Source organism: Xiphophorus couchianus, chromosome 15 (genome assembly GCF_001444195.1).
Source record: "Xiphophorus couchianus chromosome 15, X_couchianus-1.0, whole genome shotgun sequence".
NCBI lineage: Eukaryota > Metazoa > Chordata > Actinopteri > Cyprinodontiformes > Poeciliidae > Xiphophorus > Xiphophorus couchianus.
The window spans coordinates 18,687,935-18,709,748 of record NC_040242.1 but is presented as its reverse complement, the minus strand read 5'-3'; the positions used below and the strand labels follow the sequence as shown (position 1 = coordinate 18,709,748).

Below are 21,814 nucleotides of genomic sequence, written 5' to 3'. Positions count from 1 at the left end.
GACTCTTTTCAAGAATTTCTGGAAAATTTAGATTGCATCAACTGGATAGCAAAGACTTTTATTTCACTTTAGACCATTGAACCATACTGTAGGCAATACTCGTTTAACGTATATAGCGCCCCCTAGAGGTAAAGTTCAATATTCTAATGGAGGTACACTAAGTAATTTAAATGTATTTATTTCCATTAATTGTCAATCTGTCAACACATGAAGCTAAAAAATATATATGTTTGTTGTCCTTTTACATTGTGACACAGAAAATGTCATTATTACATAGGGCTGAAATGATTAATCAAATTAATTGTGATTAATCGGTAATCTGAAATAATCGTCAACTGATTCAGCAACCGATTAATCGTTAACTGGAGTATTCAGACTAAAACAATCCATTTGGTAAAAAACAAAAACATATTCAGAGCAGTAATTAGGCCAAAACATTTTGCGTCTGAGATTAAAACACGTTTGACTGTAAATATATTATAGCCAAAACTCCTCAAGTGGTTTAGTTTTAGCTTCTGATCGACAGCAGTTCTGTTTATATTTTATTTGTTTACTTGCATCTTTCAATGTATCTGTAATATTGTAAAAACAAAGCTTAAATAGTAAATTGAAAAATCTGTAGACCGTTCCCTTTTCCTATCCGATTAATTGTCATAATAACGATTAATCGATTAACAAAAAAACAATCAAGTTACAGCTCTATAATTATCTGGCAATGAGGCAAATTTGTACCAAATTGGTTATTACATAAATGCTCATTTAAAAAAAACAAAAAAACTTTGACGGTTAACTCTTCACGCACGTTTTCTCATGTATGTGTCACTGAAATAAAAAAAAAGTCATTTATTTTCCTATTCTTTATCATGCAAAGAATAAGTTAGTTGCACGTTTGCTTTTTCTGCACTGTTCTGTAGCGCACCAACTTGGACTGGTTCTTTCAGCATAAGCGGCACCGATGTGCTTTATGGTCTCATTTTTCAACTTGAAAGTTCTGGGGCTCAACTCCCCTAACTATACTATCATGATCTTATTATCTGCGTTGTAGGGGGGAAAGAAAGGGGATAATGGTTAATCCTGAGGCAAAGCAGTCTGTGAACTCAAACTTAGAAAAGTAGGTATGCAGAGCAAAGGCTCATTTTGTCTCATATTTCATTTTTCTGTCCTATAAATTCGACCATGTGTAGTACAGGAAGTTGAAACGATTCCTTATTATTCAGTGACGTAAATGAAGTAGAGCACTGAAAAAAAACAAACTGTATTGTTTGTTTATATTCAACTGGCTTTCCCCTGATGCCCCAAAATAAAATTCAGTTCAACCAGATGCTGTTAGAAGGTACCTAAGTGGATTCTAACTGACTTTGAGTCCATTTGGAAGGAAAAAGAAAGTTGTTTTTTAGACAAATAATCCTCTTTACACAAATAAAAACCTGAAAAGTGTGGTGCGCATTTATATTCCTCTAAGGCTGGCTGGGGTGAACATACATTTTTTTGATCAATTACCGTATTTTCCGGACTATAGAGCGCACCTCACTATAAACCACACCCACAAAGTAAAAAAACAAAACAACTGGAAACGTACATATATAAGCCGCTGGTCTCTCCGACGCTCTCAGTTTTAATAAATCTGCTATTAAGGACAGAGCCCTGCGTCTCCAACGCCAAACCATGGATTCATTCATTCCGAGTTTACGTGCAGCGGCTGTTTCCCTCCTGTACTGCCAGATCAACAGCCCTCAACTTAAAAGCGGCATCATATGAACTTCTTCATGTTGTTTCCATGATGACGGGGTTTGAGTTTGAAGAAATTTCTCTGTCATGCCTGCTGCTAGCATGTGCTTGTTCTAAATAAAAATCAGCACTTTCTTTGATTTCCAATTTTCACTTCAATGATTCACTTCCTGCTAAAGAGCCCCCTGGTGGTTGAAGAAAAATCCACAGAAAAGCCGCACCGGGCTATCTGGATTTTTTTTTTTTCCTTTTTCCCACCAATGCAAGCTGTGTGCTTCCATAGTACAGAGCGGTGTTGTTTGACAAGTGCGTTTTAAAACTTCTGTTCATTTAGACTTTGAATTCAGGTCATCTGTCAAGCTATGATTTAAATTTTTTATTTATTCCATTAATGAAGTCCTAGTCAATGTTACAAGAACACAGTTGTAGTAATACGTGAATAAAGTCAAAGTAATGCGAAAATTAAGCATTAATATTACCAGAATAAGTTTATAATATTCAGAGAATGAAGTAGTAATTTTGGAGTGTTGCCTTGATTCGTTCATGCATGTTTAAGAAATCCTTTAATCATTTCCCATAGCAATCATTCAGCTGTGCAAAACGCCTGGGTGGACCTAGCTCCGCCTTCTAGGCAGAGCTCCTCCACATAGATGCAGTTTACAAGCTTCTGAGCTTCCAGCTCACAGAGCAGCCTTTCCCCACAACTCCCACACTCAGCTCCTTCAGACTAGCCGGCAGAAATAGGCAAACACCTGATGGAACTGCGCGTCTGCTGAACTCATTATACGAGTTACTTAATAGAGGAGGAATGTTCTGATGACTTCCTGAAGACAGAGTTTCAGAAACAGTCTGACTTTTTAAAGAGACAGAGCTCCAATTTCAAGGAGTTAAATTATGAAGTCATATTTGATACATTGTGTTTTTATAAAAGCAGAACCTAACAAAGATACTTGACTGTGCCCTTTAACGCGTGAATACGCTTTGACTTAAACCATTCCGTTGTTTCTGTGGCTGTAGTTACTGTCTTGCTATAAGGCGAGCCCCTCTAAGGGAAACCTTCCCTGTGGCATGATCCCACCACCACTGTGTTTTGATACTGTTTTTATTGGGGGGAAATAACACAAAGAGCGATAATACTAAATGTACTGAACCGATGTCCACTGAATGTGTTCCTGTCTATGTGTATGCGGCTGCTGTTAGCTGCCCGGCAGCACAGAGTACAGCCCAGACACTGGGGGTCAGGAGCGCTCCTCGGGGACACCCCGACCCTGACCTCCATTCCAGAACTCTCGGCTGCTGCAGACGACAGAAAAAATAAGACGCAGTCAAGAACCAATAGGATGTGACCGCTTCCTCAAAGCCCCCTGGAAACCCTGATATTTGTCGCCAGGGAAAGGTCTAATTCCGCGGCTCGGAAACGGAGAACTTCACAAGGCTTCCTGCAAGCCATGCTGACATATATGTAGCCGAAGTTATTATATTGCAGTCTCTTAGAGTCTTCTCATTCCCTCTTCCATCCCCGCGTCTCTCTCTGTCCGTCTCCCTTTCCCCCCCCTTTCCCTTCCGTCCATCCGGTCTGTTTGAAGGAAGGATAAAGGTCGTCCTTTTGTCATCAAAACTCCGGATTAGTTTTGCCTCGGTGCATCTGACTCTCTGCTTTATCACTGTGGCCAGAGGAGCCACAAGGTTCAGCTCACGCCTCTGCAAGTAATAACTCCTACCAGCCGCTATTCCATTCTTTGCTGCTATCTCCTACACTACTATTACTACTCCATTCACGGGGTAGAGGGGTGGGGGAATATTTTCACGGCACCGGCTTTATTGTGGCGTAGAGTGAAGACTGACAGGAAAGTGGGGTGCACGAGGATGTGTCACGCAACATATGTCACTAGCTGCAATCAACCTGACAAAGTTCTAATGGTTGCTTTAGTCCTCGGAGGCCCGGAGTTAAGTATAAATGAGCTGCTGACAGCGTGTCACAAGCCAAACTGGGTTGCATTTTAATATTTCTTCATTGATGTGGTTTTTTTTGTGGTGGGGATCGGGGGGTTTCCTGTGACTTGATGACTTGGTGGTTTTTTTGCTAATGGCGCAGCTGCTTTCGGAACGGGTGAAATGAAGGACGTTGCTAGAACGTTTCCTCTGGATTCGGCTCTCGAAACAAAACGCCTGTAGGTCTGACGGGGGGGGATAAAAAAAAAAAAAAGAGCTGCCAAGAGGGATTGGAGATCTTCGGAGGATTACGTAAATATGGCTTGTGATCTAGACAAGTATCTGCGAGAACTCGAATGCGGCATAAGATGATTACACTGTCAATTAGAGCACATGAATTAGCTTACACCCTGTCCGCTCTCAGAGGAGTTTATTAACCTTTTTCCACTCGTGTAAACACCGCCGGCCCCACGGCTTCCAGCCGTAAGGACTTCAGAGGACCAGAACAGACCGCAGGTCAGCCGGGATACACCGAGGTCACAGACAGCATTCCAATTATATAGCCCTCATGATTCCATGTGATGTCAGGCTCAGTTTGGTCAACTTCAGCATCTACAAGCATTTTGGATTTCTATTAGTCATTCTGACTAATAGAAGAAGCACCCAAGGGCAGTACGGGGGAAAAATTGTATTTTTTTGTTTGTTTTTGTTTTATCAACCTTAGAAATTTGGTGGAACTAGCTTTTGAGCAGGCTGTCTTAAAAAGTCTTTTCAGTCACTTTGTAGCAACAACACTCACAGACTTCTACTGACACAATAAATTAAGCCATTTTGCAGACAAATTCAAACTTAAATGATCAAATTGAATAATAACTTATTAGTCTAAAACCTTTAGAATTTTCTATGTTGAGGAGTAAAGGCCTCGACACTGGAGATGATGTCACGCATTTTTCATTCATTTGCTATTTAACTTAATGCGACCGACAAAATTTGTGCATGTGAAATTTGGAGCTCGTACACGAGAAAGTAGAAACATGTTAAACTTTTGTCGCTGTCATCATCGCGTCCCGTTTATTGGGTTCACCTGGAGTGGCGGAAAACCTTGGCTTTTCGCTATCGTTCGTCGTTCCCATGTGACGAGCCCTTTAGGTTTCTGTGTCGTCTCTTTCATGATTTCATGTATTAGTTTCCATTTCTAGGAGTTAAAAAATAAAATAAAAATAATGCAAAATGTCAGCAATGTTTAGAAAAATGTCTTCTCAGAGGTGTAGAGTACCCAGAAGCTGTACTCAAGTAAGAGTAGAACTACGTCAGTATATTTTTACATTAGTAGTCGTAATTAAGGATGCAGATTTAGCTCAATATGATCAAACTACATGTCCAACATTCTACCTCTTCAGAAACTCAATGTCAATACTGAAATAAACATCGGTTCTTCATATCGGCCCAGTTACACCTATCGGACTGATATCGATATGTTAAAAATAGCTACCATCAGGAAGATGCCGATATATCGTTCATCCCTACTCATAACTGACGTGATGAATCCAAGGCTTTCTCTGAATAACCCCCATTCACATTAGCTGTAATTTCTTTTAGTTCACTCATTATTTTAACATCTGCCACAATACTGCTGAAACTCTCCAAGAACGTACTGTACACGCACCGGCGGTACAGTAATAATAGCAACAGTCTGATTTAAGTGAGTGGCGTTTCTAGCGGAGAAAGCCATTTATTGTAAATGAATGGTGTCTTTTAAAGTCCGTACGCTCGGGGTGCAGAGTGCAAACAGAAGCAGCGTGGTGCCAGGGTCACAGAGAGAGAAAAGACGCACTGTACTGACTTTGGCTGCCTTAAATTATGCCGGTTTGCTCCGAGTTTCACAAGAAGAATGTGACCGACGGATCAGATGGCGCGTGCTTTTCTAGTCCGGTGCGCGCGTATATGCAATACCGGGGAAAAGCGAGGGGAGAGAGGAAGGGAAAAAAACCTCCTAATGTGGACACGCCAAAAAGAGACGAACACAAATCAAAACAAAGCACGCAAACACAAAAGAGATCCAGAGAATGAGGAAGACAGAGAGAACAGCAGAGTCCCATCTGTCAAACAAATGTGAGGATGCTCCTAACTCACACACACACACGCCCACACACTCTGATGCACACACCACAGCAAGCATCATTTAGTCTGAACTTGAGCGATATCTGCATTTGTCCTTTAGCAGTGGCTCCTCGGGGGCCACTGTAGAAGTTGCATGGAAGTTTGTTTAGAGCTGAGCAAGTGTGTTAAGCTTTATGAGAGCCCATGGGAGACTCTGTGGCACGCACACATATCTACACGCAAACATGCAGAAGCTCAGGCACGAGGCTTGGGCGGGAGCTCGCAGTGGCCCCAACCAACAGTGAGGAGTTTGTTGTCATAGCAACAGTAAAATGAGATGACTTTACTGTCAGCCGTAATGTTTCATGGCCCCCTTGCCGCTATGGCAACATAACAAGGAGGAGGAAGAGGAGACGGGAGAGAAAGAGAGCATCAGAGGCATCTCTGCATTCCGGTGAACTCCTACCAGGAACAATGTCACTGCGATGTCCTTTCTTCCTCCTCAAGACAAACACAGTCATAAACACACCACCCCGACAAGCCTGTCAGGAACAGGCATCAACACACACACGCACACACACAACTTGAAAAGCCTACCAAACGCCCCCCCTCTTCCACCTCGCCCATCGCTTTGATTTGCCCGCTCACTATTTTCAGCTCCGGTGCCATGTTGTCACCGGGCCCCAATTTGAATTCATTATGCTCAATGGCAATATTGGTGCAACAACGGCGCACCTCAAGACAGGTACAGCTTGTTGAATGAGCGCGCGCGCTTGTTAGACAGCGGGAGAAGCGAAAACGAAGAGGAGGGGGGAGGAGGAAGGAGAGACGAGCGAGATCAAAGAGCCGCACCAACTCCTGCTAAGCGTTTTCCCTTCGCCGTGGAGACGGCGGAGCGGTGGGGTGAGTGACTGCGGGCCGGCCCCGGCTATATGCGGCGGCTGTGCATCACAGCTCTATATTTAGCTCAGTCCTTCCACGACGGCCTGTCAACACCGCTAAGCAGCTATCTGTGCTGATAAAAGTGTGAAAAACGGAAGATAGGTGGAAGAGGAGCAGACACATAGGAGGGGAGGAGGAAGGAAAAGAGGAAAGGAAAAAAAAAAAAAAGGCAGACGAGAGTGGAGATGAGTTGTTTTTCTCTGTCGCCATGGCGACGTGGCAGCCGGAGCTGTGGCGCGCTGACAGTTGTCACGCTGCGGCCGGTCGCCGTGGGTGACAGCTGTCAGTCAGCGGCGCAGAGTGAGGGGGGACAGATCGGCCGATGATCACCTTGGATTAGAGAGCGATCGCAGCATACAGAGACGGGCCAGAACATATCGAGGCATAATCCTCATGTCCTAGTGGCGCTGCTGTGTGCGGCTATCTCTGTGTACATCCATGCACTGATAAAACAAACTGGCAGAATTCAACCCAGATAAAGGGTTGGTCTCTATCTGCGTTTCTGTACGTTAAATACATGTTATCTACTTGCTTAAATACATTTACTCAACTTCTCTAGTTGTGCATTATTCTGATAATTTTGCCCATCATGTTTGTCCTTCTACTGAAAAAAATTAATAAATAAATAAAATCCCTGACAACCACAGGTTGCAGTTCCAGAGAATCGGAGTGGACTATTGTCTTTCCCCTCGTTGCTTCACGAATGAGTTTTCCACAAGCTCCCAGTTCATTGATGTTTATATAATTATACACATCTTCTACTACTAGAATATGCAGTTTGGTAAATATCACAGTACTATGACTTAACTAAAAGTTGTCAGTGCTTCTCTTCTTAGGGTTCAAATGTAGAACCCATGCAAATGGTTCAGCTATGGAAAATAAATACATCTATTGTTACCACACCAACATGTATTTAATTAAGAAAGCTGCATCTGTCTACATCAGCTGTTTTGGAGTTTCTTAGTGACATCTTAACCTCCACTGCGTGAAACATTTTCTTCTGCATCTACTGCAAACATTATTTTACAAATGAGAAGATTATTTATTAATCGATAAGTCAAGTTTATTTGTATAACACATTTCAGCAACAAGGCAGTTCAAAGTGCTTTTACATCGTAAAGAAAAACATGAGTAAGAAGTCATAAAAACAGCATACAGTCAACAGTAAGCTATTTATTGCTGTGCTCGGCTGTTTATTTTTTAAATTGTCGAAACAATGGTGACAATTCACAAGGTCTGAAATTGTTGCATCCCGATTTACTTCTGCGTAAAAGACATGAGAAAATGTGACTTAAAGATGTCACATTAACCTGTTGGCTTCAAACTGAAATTCTTTCTCAAACACACAGACTGTCTGTCACAAGACTTACTACAGCTTTTACTGAATAGCATTGATAACAAAACAGCTTTGTTTAAATTACGTTTTACTGTTCAGGGCACCGTGTTCCGGCCGGGTTCTTATTAGTGCTCTCATCTTCCGAATGTGAATTGCAAATGCTAAGTGCTGGCAGCATAACGTTCAATTTTCAAATGCGGTCAAGGGTATTCGGTCGGTGGGATTTCATTGATTGTTCTGAGGTTTTATCGTTTTTTGGGAGACCAACAACAGACGTTTTTAAAATGACTAGCGCGACGCGTGGAATAAGACAGAGTTTCTCCTCCCAGAGCCACCTGACTAATGGCTGGTTCAGAGCGGACTGGGAGGGGTCTACATATGGACGGAGCAGATAGACTGAACACAGCAGGCTGCCATATCAGATCCATAGCATAAGCATTTATTTTCCAGTTCTTTACGGGCGAACTGGAAAATAAATTTTATACCATCCCGGCACATAGCTGACATACTGTATGTTTCTCTGTTTGTGACAAAGGTGCCAAATCCCTTCACACAAAATCGGAAAACGTGGACACAAAAGCTATAACTGGCTGGGAAAAGTGAGAGTTTATCTAATAAATTGGCTAAATATGAATACCAAAATGAAAATCAGGAGTACAGACATTATTATTTTCTTCATGAACCTGCTGCTTTTTTATTAAATATAACATAATTTCAGATTTTTGTATAATTTTTGTCCAGGTCAACTTAAAAAGTGGGCAATTATTGCTGCAGAAAATTTGAGCCTGAGATCTGATATTAATGCTGCTGTTTTGATAGTATTGACCAATATTTAACTTTTTAAAAAACATTTTATTACTCAATTAATCGTCAGAAATAAACGCGGAGAAGTAGTATTCAGTTTTTATCCTCCACTAATCTAGAACAGGACTGAGGTTTGAGATCTCTGCTTCCAGTTAATAAAGTCAGACCCACAATATGCTGTCTGCCTAAGCTAATAGGAACAAATGATCAAACTGTTTAGGTAGGATTTGTCTGTAAGGAAAGCCAATATTTTGGATTAAACCAGTGTTGAAATTCACAGTTACAAACTAATATCCTTGATCATAACATAAATATTTCATTGTTTAAATTGAATGCCAGGCAAAACTCCCTTTTACAGTGTATGTGCTTTAGCTTTCATTCATGTTTGCGTGGGTGTTGCTTTATGCGTAGACGCGTGCGTGTGTGTGTGTGTGTGTGTGTGTGTGTGTGTCTCTGTTCTCAGGCTCCAAACGGGTAGAGCAGATTAGGTTTTAGTTGGAGCTGCTGCCGGGCGCCTTCCCACAGCTGTCTGCGCTAGAGGACAATCAAAGGCCCGGTTACGCGCCTTCTTCTGATTGTGGTCTGAAGCTCGGGCCCGTTCCCCTTCAATTACCGCACTCTGCCTGCGTGTAACGAGCTCAGCATTGCTCTTATGTTGGCAGGATAATGGTCTGATTGGAGCAGGGATGGATTTGAACTCACACTTTAATTTGTTTCTTTTCTTGGTAAATTACCCCCGATCACGATCATGTCTCGTCACAGATATCCCGCTGTGGAACTAAGTCTCATCATTTGGACGCCGTTTCTGATGTTGTAAAATCCAGGAATTTAAGAAGGGTTTCTTTTCTGCTCTCAATTATCACGCCAACCCCTGACAATTACATTTTCTCATGCTGCAGAGATGTTAAATCACCGGCACAGTTTCTGAGGCCCCTGCAACCATTAGACCTTTAACGGTTTTCACGTGTTATGACAGCAACCCCGTGTAATGTCAATACTGTGCTGTTACACTGGTAATTAGAGGGGTGGTTGTACAAGGAAAGATTTCCTCAGCCGCTGAAGCACTAAATTTGCCACACCATTCGGAATTAGACGGAAGGCCTCGGAGGGAGATGATAATGCAGATTTTCCCTCAGATGTAATTCTGCCTAATTGCAAAAGTAGTCAAAATCTCCTCCTTTTTGACCTTTAGCAAAAGGGAAGGCTTAATAAAACACAGACAAACTGACCTTTTTTCTACTCTTTCTGTTTCCTCCCACCTTTGTTGCTTTGCAGGAGTGAGCCCTGGGCTGGATGGGACCCACCATGCCCCCCAGTAAGAAGGCCCAGAGCCCCAGCAGCGGGGCCAGCGCTTCGCAGGGCATGAGCCCGCCCTACCGGCAGGGCGACCCCGCCACGGCGGCGTCCGAGGCCGAGGCGGCCGACCTCTCGCTCTCCCTGTCCGCCTCCTTCTCCAAAGCCGAGGACGAGGAGCTCACCAGCCTCTCCTGGCTCCATGAGAGCACCGACCTCCTCAACAGCTTCAGCCACTCCGGGCTGCGTAGCGTCTCCCCTCTGCAGGATCCCGACAGTCAGCACCCACGCTCGCCTTCCTCCTCGTCGCCGTCCCCGGACGACGCGCTGCTCGGCGACGCGCACTCGGCGTACGACCTGGCGACGGGGGCCAACCGGAAACCGCCGTACTCCTTCAGCTGCCTGATCTTCATGGCCATCGAGGACGCGCCCAACAAGCGGCTGCCGGTGAAGGACATCTACGGCTGGATTCTGGAGCACTTCCCTTACTTTGCGAACGCTCCAACGGGCTGGAAGAACTCGGTGCGGCACAATCTGTCGCTCAACAAGTGTTTCAAGAAGGTGGACAAAGATCGCAGTCAGGTAATGAAATCAACAATCCTTTATACACAGGTCCAGATTAAAACCTTGGGTGTGTTTATTAGGTTTTAATCAAGTGAACTAAAATGATGGGAAGGTTTTGAAGTTGCAGGTGACTTCTCACATCAACTGTGTGAAATTGTTTTTTTGTAAAAGTAGACAGACAATATTAGTACATATGTTGGGAAAGTGAGCAGAAATGTCCCGAATACGCTGGAATGGGATGCAAACTCTTTTTCAGAAAGGTTGAGCTTATTTTTATAGCACATTTCAGCAACAGTTCAAAATGCTTTACACTAAACATAAATAACGTAATTATGAAACAAACAATAAATATTTAGGATTTGTCAAGCGCCATAATCAAAATCATCAAGGCAATATACAGTACATACATGCATATTGATCAATGTTCCAATTATTATGACTCAAAGGCAACTCTAAGCAGCTGGATTAAGCCTTGTTTTGGTTGTTTTGCCGTTTTCTGGACGTTTGTTCCGGATTTGTGGTGCATAGAAGCTGAATGCTGCTTCTCCACGTTTGGTTCTGGGGATGACCAGAACCAGAAGACCTGAGAGGTTTGGAACGTTGATACAACAGCAGCAGATCTTTAATTCTGCTGGGCCATTCAGTGATTTATAAGTAGAAGTATGTTAAAAGTATTTCCTTAGAGCTACTGGGAGCCAGTGGAAGGACATTTGAACTGGGCTGATGTGCTTTTTCTTCCTGGTTTTAGTCAGAACTCGATCAGCAGCTTTCCGAATCAGATGCAGCTGTCTGATAAACTATCTATGCAGATCTAAAAAGTCCTATGCGGTGGCATAATAACATTATTGTTTTTGAATAATATTCATAATTCTTAAACATTTCAATATATTGTCATGTCACATCAAACTTTAACGTGTTTTATTTGGATTTCATATGCTAGACCAACACGTAGTAGCAGATTATTGGAAAGTTGAAGGCAAATCAAACATACCTTTCACAAAGTGTTAGAATTAAACATTTGAAATGTGGCATTTAATCACTTTGATACCCATTAAAAAAACCTGAAAAGAAGGTGAAAGAATATCCCGGACAAGCCCCCAGTTTGTTTCGGCCAGGCTCTAGGATCATAACAAATAAAGGGAAGCAACGCATAGAATAATTTAAAAACTGATTTATTTGCCCAATATCATGGCTGGCTGGAGAAAAAAGGGAAGGAAAGGGAGCACGTGATGAGAACAAGTGGTGGATCTTAAACTGGATCTGAAGCTCCTCTGGAGACACTGACCAGCTGCCTCCAGTTCCAAAAAGCACAAACTAGGAGCTCTGCAACACAGATATGTTACAGAGAGGCCCAGAGGAAAGGCCTTGAGCCCTGGGCCAGTTAGATGACACCAGATTTAGTGATTTTATTGTTTTTTTAAAGAAAAAAAGGTCATTTTGTCTTACATGCTAAACTCTTGTTCTATTCACTACGAAACATGATGGCAGCCCCTTCTTTTTTCTGCAAAGGTTTTATAATTTTTCTTTATTATTTTCAAAAATAAAATTAAATGGGAGCCTTTAAAAATGACAAAATTCCTGAAAAAATTTCCTTTTTAAAAAAAAAGTCATGTAACATTTGCGGCTCTAAACGAGTCTAATTCAGCTGGATTGGAGGCTAATATGGATCTTAGGATCGCAAAGGTTGCAGATTTCAGGTTTAAATCAAAGCACATTCATGTTAGAACGGCCTAGTCAAAGTTCAGAGTTAAATCCAGTTGAGAATCAAAGAAGAAAGAGTAACAGTAACACTTTTAGCATTAACAGTTGTGCACTACTTTGTTTTCGTCTGCTAACTTGTATGCAACTTGAGGTTGTAACGTCACGCAACATGAAAAAGAGCAAAGAAAAACTCTCCATCTTGGAGTTAAATACAAAAAATACTTGGAGGTCATCTTAACTTTCCTGCTGCCCAGTCCACCCACCCCCTGCTGGACAGCAGAGGCAACAACAAAATCCACCAAGTAAAATCTTGTGAGGGGAAAAAGGGAAAAAATTAAATAAAATAAGAATTAATTTGCTGATGAAAGCCATCATGCTTTCAAATATTCGCTCTAATTACAACCACAGTCATCGATGAAGAATTTCAGTTCATCCACTGGTTTTTGTTTTGTTTTTGTTGTTGTTTTTTTCATAAAACAACCCTAACCTATAGTCACTCCATCATGTGCGGTTAGACCTCATTTCACAGCCAGACGGCTATCAGCCGCTCGCAGACACATTCAACGTGAAGTCAAACACATTCTGTATTTTGTCTACAGCTGTACCAGAATCGGCCTTATCAATAGTTGATGATCTCCGCTTTCATAGTTCTCTTTCACTCCGACGTTCTGTGCCTCCCCGGTGGGAAGAGCGTTTCGCTTTTGATTTAAGTCTTGATGCAGCCCTTTAATACTGGCTTTCCCGAGCAGATTTTTTTTCTTTTTTTTTCTGCTCAGAGTAAACTGGGAGCGAATCCCTCTCTCAATTAGTGCTAAATTAATACCGCAGGATTTAATAACACAGATGCCAACAGCCTTTAGATCCCGTCCTGCCCTAGGGGTTGTTAAGCAGGGTTGGTGGGAGTGAAAGGGTGGGGGGGGGAACGACGAGGATCAATGTTCTCGCTGATGGAGATTACACCAGAGGAGAGGCGACTGCTTCTGCTGTCTGGCTTCTTTGACCAGAATGGGATTTGAATCATTTGTGTGTGTATATATGTGTGTGTGGGTGGAGGCGCGTGTGTGTGTGTGTGTGTGTGTGTGTGTGTGTGTGTGTGTGTGTGTGTGCATGTGTGGATAAACAAAATGGATGAAGGATGGCAAAAGTGTGTGTTTGTGCAACGCACACGCCCTCGATCTGTGCTGTCATCTGGCTCTTGACTACGACGGCCCAGAGTTTCTCTTGTATACATATCTCCATAGTAACAAGGTTGCAGTTGACATAAAAGTATGCTGTTGCTGTAGCAACGGGGAAAACTGATTTGGCTTTACCGACTTGTATATGCGTGTGTGTGTGCGTGTGTGTGCTTCAGAGGTGTTGAGTGGGGAGAAAAAAGAAAGTATATGTCCTCCTCTTACGTGTTTGTGCGCGGAGCAGCTTGTGGAGAGGTGATTCTGGCAAGGACGGCTCGTCTTGTCTTCCTGTCACTGCTCTCTGCTTAAGACAGCATACTCATTAACCCCTCAAACCCTTCCTCTCTCTCTCTGTCTTCTCTTCTTTTCTTTTTTTCTTGCACACACGGGGCAACTCTGACATGCAAACAAACAAACACACACGCACAACCCCTCTCCCCCACCCAAAAACACGCATGAGTGCGTAAAAGGGGCTTGAGCATGCGAGCGCCGCGTCGGTGTGGAAATGAGGGCACATCTCTGCAGACTCTTACTCTACCTGCCAAGAGCCCGGGCTTTATCTGAAGCCGCAATTACGGAATCTCTGTAATTTCACTCAGACTCCTGCCCTTTTTTTTTTCTTCCAAAAGCTTTTCACCGAGAATATCTGCATGTGAATACACCTCTCTCTCTCTCTCTCCTCTCCTCTACCTGTTTATTTCCTTTGAGCCGAGCGTGCAATTACAGGCTGTAAGATAGGTTTCTGTTATACTGCATTGTGTGTGTTTTTTTTTTTTTACTTCCTTCTCACTGTTGGAAGAGAGCGAGGGAGTCGCCAAAGGGGACGGGGGAGGTCAAGTTATGGTTACGAGGGACAAATCGAGATTGCGCTCATGAGGGGGAAAGAGGATTCGTGAAAACGGCACCAAGTTAAAATTTCCAGAGGTGGAGAATAATACGACAGTGGCCTATTTGTTCCAGTGGCTGTATTTCTGGGTCATTCCCAGGCAGATGACAAGATGGGGGTCTGGTTCGGAATAAAGCGCACCGTGCCGCGATGCGTTTGTGTGTGTGCGTGCGCGTGTGTGTTTGTGTGGCAACTCAAAGTTGCGAGCGTGAGAGCGAGCGAGTGAGTCTCGCTGTTGCCATGGCTTTGTTTACAAACAGGATTCTTCTCCTCGTTGAATGACATGCCTTAATGGCAAGGGTTGTTGCCCTCAGTCTTGTGGATCAGTGCCGGAGATCAATGTGGTAATGGAGCGACGCGTGCACACGCCCAAACACACATCGATGGAGTCAGCGATATATCTCTCAAAGCCTCTTATGAAATCTCAGCAGAGAGAAAGGCAGTTTTGTAATCCGAGACGCGCTGTGAAGTCTCTCTGCGTCGCACTTAAGTGTGTCACCCCCGAACTTGACCTCACCCTCGTTCAGACGAGAGGCGCTCCTTGATGTTTTTATGCTTAAACGGTTACAGCGTTTCAGGTGAGGGTGAAATTGCCTGGGTAAAAGTGTTTTTTTTTGTTTTGTTTTTTTTTATTACATCTTGCCCACCAGAAGACTGAAACATGTAGATTCTTATTTTTTTCTAAATGTCATACATCTGCTATTTCTCACAGAGATTGCAACATGTTGTCCTGCAAGAGTGCCCACAGCTTTTTCCCTTGTTTGGTGGAAAATGACTTTGGATTTTGGGACCCTGTTTCCAATCGTTGGTTGTTTTCCAATCTTTTAGCCAATTCACATTTCTCTATAATAAGAAAGCTAAATGCATTCAAACATTTATTTTCCGGCCTTCCTACCCTCTTAGTCTTGCATAGCAGGAGCAGAGGCGACGTCACACTGTGTGCAGCTGAAGAAACAGGATTTCACAAAGATTTATTTTGAAATTGCAATTTATAGCTTGCTTGTCACATGTTAGTGATTAGGATGGTGGCTAAGGCTGTAGGGGTGTAACGGTACAACTTGTCCCCAGTGAGACAATAACGGTCCACGAGAATGAGACGTCATTGTAGCAACTGTTTTCGGGGAGCTAGCAAGCACTTAGAGTAAACGTTTTACAAATGGCCATCTGGGTTTCAAAAACGTGCTTAGTCAGCGTACAATTCTCCAGTTCGGAGAGGTGGCGGACACCGCATGACAAAATCGCACTTTAATTTAACGTCATTAGCATCATTAGCAGCTAACGGTAGGGTAGCGGCGATATTCTTCCAGGGCTTCATGTCTAGTCTGTCACTTTATTGCCGTTTGATTCGCACAAACAGTTTTAAAAACAATAGAACCGTGAGTCTTCTTAACTTTCAATACACCTATCAGCGAACATCACTGTCTTATCCTCAAGATCAGCACTTAAAACTTAAGAGTCAGATGTTGGTTACAGTGAGACTGACTTCACTTGGATGAAAACGTTGCTGCGTTTCATTATTGTGAGATCTCACACCTTTGAGATCTCGTCACAGCCTCAGACGTTAGCGTAACTGAAACCTTGTGGTGTGTGTGTGTGTGTGGGGGTGTGTGTGTGAATTCCCCAGCATATCCAACTTCCTACTTGTTACGTGCGAAAAGTCTTACTCTCTTAATCTCTTCTGCCATTAGTGCCACAACAGGATTCCATGTCCTAAGAATGGCTTTCTCTTTCTCTTGCAACTTCCACGCTAAAGGGTGATAATAGCACGACCTTTAAGAGCTTAGGTATGGTGCGTTCACTGACCAGTTTAGCCAGATATTGTGCTGATTGTCCTGAATAGCCCCTCAGTGCGTCTCTAGTGCCTCTCATGTGAAACGTTTTGAAGCTGTGGGCAACATCTTCATAAAAAAGGGGGTACTTAAGTTTCATCAAGATCTTTAGAATCTCTTTTTTTCTTTTTTTAGACGAAGGTTTCCGCTGTTGCAGTCGAGAATAAGAACATAGCCAAATGACCTTAAAGTAAAGCATCTGTAATGCAGAACAGACAGATGGATGAATCTTCAGTCCACCCCTTTGTCGAATAAATTAGATTTAACTGGACTTGCTATAATTTAGAGCAGAGGTGTCCAAAGTCGGCCCTCGAGGACCGACTTTGGACACCCCTGATTTAGAGCGTTTCACACAAACGTTTTGAACAAAAACCCAGATTAAGGCAGTTGTAAATAACATAAAAAAAATGTCTTCAACTGCAGATTATCAGAGCCAGCTGCTGTTTCCAGTGAAAGAGCTCATCCGTGCTCTCACACCTGCCCGACAGCAAGAAATTTAATTAACCACACAGTAAACATAAGAAAGCATTTAGTGCCTAATTAGACCGGTAGTAAACCCAGGTGTCGGTGCAGAAAGGGTGTTAAAAATGCTCCTTGGTGCTTGAATGAAAGACGACTTCCTGTCGATGACCGTCACTGTTGACTTGGATTTTAAATAAAGTCGTCGCTGGTTACAGAGTGTTTATGAAAAGTATTCAACCCTTTGTATGTTTTACTCATTTATTGCTTTTACAAATCAATCAATATAAATAAAATGTGGCCTTTTTTGATAAATGTACAAATATAAATGTGGGCCTCTGTTGAATTGGATCGGATCCAACCTTTAAAAAGTTTGGAAATTTATGCAGTCACTTGTTTTATGGCAAATATTTTTGTTTAACTGTATTTATTTTGTAGAAATCTGGTTTTGTTTTGACATTAAAGCTTCTGTTTTTTCTTTTACTTATTTTTTTTACCTTTTTTGTTGCAAAAGCCAAATTATGTTGATCATGACTGATTTGTAAAAGCAATAAAAAAAGGTAAAACATTCAAGGGAGTGAATATTTATTTAATAGGCTCTGTAACTAGTTCAAATTCATAAATACTTTATTTATCCCAAAGGAAAATTAAATAATAATAATAATAATAATAATAGTTAGATGACTGAACATAATCATTCATTAAAGAGAATTCAGCAATTGTCCAAATATTGCAAAGCTTCAATTACAAATGGGCAAACATAAAAAAATATAAGTTTATGGCAAATAGAGGACTGAAATGTAAACAAAAAATGCATTTAAAAAACTTTTCTTTTTCAGTTCAGTGATTGAGAAGTTAACTTTTCCATCAACATTTTGTCGTGTTAAAACCACCGATTTCCGTATATCTTAGATGGATTTTGTGATGGACCAACACAGAGTACTGCATAGTTGAGAAATTGATGATTTAAAATTTTGTAAGAAATAAAAATCAGAAGATTTGGCTAGCATTTGCATTTGTATATAACCCCCTTTTAAGTAACCTCACAAAGTCTCTGTAGTTGTTCTTGCACTCTAACATGGACATGCGCTGCAGCTCTGACTGCTTGCTTGTAGCCAATGTTGGCCTGCAGACAGATGAATCATTTGACCATTCTGGGGTCATTTTGCAGAACAGAAACCTTCCCGCCCATCGTAAAACCGCCACATAGAGCAAAACAGCCAGACTCCGACTGCTGGCGACACTTTGACATCGGATCACTAAAAAAGTCTGCGCTGTGCTCTCATCATCTCCCACCTTCAGCAAGTCAGACTGTCTAAGTTTGGCTGTAGGCAGTTTGGGTTTTTTCTTCTCAGTTTAATGTTTATGGAAATGATTCCCTACCGTAAAGATCTAATTCTGAATCTTTATGACAGTCTTTCTTCTCAGTCAAACATCCTCCTCTATGTATTTAGGAAAAACCTTAAAGAAATGTGAAAACTCCTGGTGGCTCCTTATGACATATTTTATGTCGTCGCATGTCGAAAACCTCGTTGTCGCCATATGCTCCTTCTCACCCAAAGGCTGCAGTTTAAACATCTGTAAGCGGCTTCAGTTCCACATAAAAAAAGCAACACATTACCAAGTATTTAGGAGTTTAATTCAGTCCAGGCTCACTATCCTTTTTTTTTTTTTTTTTACGCCTATTTTGGCTGTGATGTAAGAAAAGGTAGCAGCAGTTAAACTTTACGTCACACCAGATGGGTCTATTGTTGGTACGAGCTGAACGAGGACACACTGGATTTGACACTGGAAAAGTTTTCAGTCCCTCAAAACATCTGCAGATTTTGACAAGCAGATCATTTATGTGTTTTCTCCTAAAATGTCAATAATAAAGAATGAATAGTGAGAAGAATCTAATCATACAAGTCACATTAGAACTTTACACTGCAAAAACACAAAATCCTACTCAGTATTTTTGGTCTAGTTTCTAGAGCAAATGTCTTAGTAGGCTTGAAATAGAACAAAATACCTTACAAGTAGCTTTTTAGCAAAAAATATGGTGGCTTGTAAATAATTCCTTAATATTGATTGTTTCAATTACAACATGGAAAAAATATCTTGTTAAAAGTGAAATAACCTGCCAGTGGAAATAGTACTTTTTCATCAATATAAATTATTGGCTTTAAAAAAGCTCCTATATTTTGCCAAAAATGTTACTTTTAAGTTAATTTTATCTTATTTCAAGTGTACTAAGATATTTGTACCAAAACTACTTTGTGTAAGATTTTGTGTTTTTACAGTGTACTTCCACAACCCTTCTACTTTACGAAAAGTCACTTTTTTCTGAATAAACATAAAAAATATGCCATAATGCTCAGTCATGTATCTGATCTGTGCAGCACTACAGCTGCTGTCTTATTTTAGTCCTCTTGTTTATGTGTATACAATGTGTACAGTAATGGTGGATCCTTGTAGCACAGTGATTTTAATTAAGGTTTGTTAAAGCATTTCCGCTGCCTGGGGACGTCATTTATTAAACCTGTATGCAGTTGTAATAATATAGATTGAGTCATGTTGTGCGGATAACAAAGCCAGTTACTCTGATGCTTGCATTTAGAGTTTAACTCTGTGTGTGTGTGTGTAATCTGGGCTTTACATATTATGTCTAATTTCAAACAGAGATTAGGTGCTAGCAGTAAATCCAGAGCTGGAGAGACAGAAGTATAGTAAAAGTGTAGCTGTTGTTTTAGTGGGAGAAATTTGTTTTTCGTAGCGGTGGCCATTTGTTGTATTGTCTATAATTTATCGTGATAAATTTCTTATCAGGGAAAGGATTTTGATTTATTGTTGTCCCAATAAATTTCAGTAAATGGTGCTTAAAAAAAAACACCGACAGTATTATGGGAAATGTTATTTTTGCTTTTGCTCCGCCTCTCCTCCAACCTTTTCTTCCACTAGAGCGTCAATAAATATTCCAGAATGTAATTAAATGCTTTTACTGTGTGCAGTTTTTCAGTGGTGTTCTGAATAAGCCAGTTTCAAATGTGAATGCTTTTCAAGAACAATATTTGTGTTTGCCGCACTATGAATGCTGTGCCACCTAAATGATTTAATCATAACTTTTAGCATTATCACAACATAGTGCCACAAAATATCACGATAAAATTAAAATTTTGTGTCGCCAACCTCTAATTTTTATATACATTTTTTTCACCAAACTAAGACATGACTGCCATATGTCAAATCTGCGAAGGTTGGCATCAAGAATGCAATGTGATCCATTTTATGAAAGTTCACAGAACGAGTCGAGAACAAAAAGGCCAAGGTGAGATCTTCTTGGTTTGCTATCGTTGTGGTTCCTTAAGCATCTACAGCAAGTATTTTTGAACTGAATTGAACTTGCTCAAAGGATTAAGCAAGCTAACTGTAGGTTGGCAAGATTATTCAGCAATAGTCTTAAAAGGCTACTTAAGTGTTCAATTTAACATTTAACTAAAACTCTGAAAAACCATGAAAAATTTTAAGAGTCAAAATAACAGCCGCAATTATCACCATCAGTTCTGCGGGTTAGCAACAGCTGGAGCCACAAAATGACTCATCTACTGCAGCCCCCCTGTAAGCAAAGCAGTAATGGACGCTCCTTTTAAGTTCGGATCATTGGCAGTGAAAACCCAAGCGTGTAAATCCCGTCTAGGTGTTGATGAATGTAATCTCTTCCATGTTTAACTCTGGATTCCATGTTGCCGTGCAGAAATCCCCGATTCGACCCTCGTTTTTCATTTCTTCCATAACTTTTAATTTGGGACTATTTTCACATGAGGATTTATATGTTACTTACTTAGCTACAATAGACTGTCTTTCAGTGATTTACAGTAAACCAATTTTCACTATTGTTTGCACTTATAGCCATTGTGTTGCTTAAAACTAGCTAAGCTAGCTGTTTTTACTGTTTTGGCCATTATTTCAGCTCTATAGCAGACTAGGCTCATTAGATGCTTAGCTTGATGAAAGCTGCTAATATAGAAAACATTGAATTGTCTCTGTTTTTTCCATACAAAATGCTCAGAGAGAGGACTGCTACCATTTTTCATAGTTCACTGAATATATAGCAGCTGGTTAGCTTAGCTAAGCATGAAGATCAGCAGCTCGCCTCACTCCGCTCAGGTATGGCGTAATTCGATGCTCGTGTTACTCTCAGGGGTTAACAAGTTTGCTTAGGTGTAAAACAGCAAGGCAGCCCTTTAGAGAGCTAACCAACCTCTAAGTATCACATTAGACAAACAGTTCATTGCTCTGCAAATGTAAGCACACCCTTTCAAATTTTCCACATTTTACTTCTGGTGGAGCAACACAAAGTAGTGCATAATTTTAATTGAAGGGGAAAAACAATGCCCGATTGTGTTTTTGTTTTGTTTGTTTGTTTTTTTCAATTAAATGCCTAAAAAAATATGTTGTGGATCTGTATGAAGCTGCCCATGTGGCAAACCATATTTCACCCCTACACGAGCCAGAAAATTTTATTTTGCCCTTGTTTGACCAGCACACTTTCCTCATGTTTGATAAGGTTTATGCAGGTTGTGAAAAACTCCAAACAATAGCTATGTCTCTGCCCAATTGTCATGTAAATTTTTAAGCAAATTTTTAAGATGTCTCAAACAAGAGAGAGAAAATTCTAACTAGGCATGTTTTCATCTACTGGTTTGCAGCAAATCAACCAGGATTTACAAACCATAGTTTTGTCAGATGTTGACATTATTGTGGCTGTGATAAACAGGAAGTGGAGATTGCAACTCAGCATGGACCACACATCTCAGAAAAATGGAAAGACGTTTTCAGGGAGGTGTTGCTATCAGGCAAGGTGTAATTGTTCTGTAATGTCAGCTAGTATTAGCACTGTTACATGTTTTATTTAACGTAGAGAAAGAAATATGACTTCAAAATGTGCACAAAAATCATTGATGGAAACACTGCTAATGTTGTCTTCTTCTTACTTAACAAAGGCCAAATTTGAAGATTGCGTAATTAATAGTTCTCTAAACCGATACTCCAACCTAAACTGTACGTCTGTTATGATAAGATCACTTGT

General features: G+C 41.2%; 1 protein-coding gene across 2 annotated transcripts in view; it reads left to right on the top strand.

Annotated features, from left to right (window-relative positions):
* The window catches only part of ches1 (checkpoint suppressor 1), a 94,553-nt gene that overhangs the window by 29,140 nt on the left and 43,599 nt on the right, over positions 1–21,814 (top strand). For both annotated transcript variants that reach the window (XR_003598372.1, XM_028039586.1), the window contains exon 2: positions 10,118–10,717. Coding sequence is in view for 1 of the 2 variants with exons in the window: in XM_028039586.1 (XP_027895387.1) it covers positions 10,136–10,717 (582 nt within the window). In the remaining variant the exon portion in view is untranslated. The remainder of the gene's footprint in view (positions 1–10,117; positions 10,718–21,814) is intronic.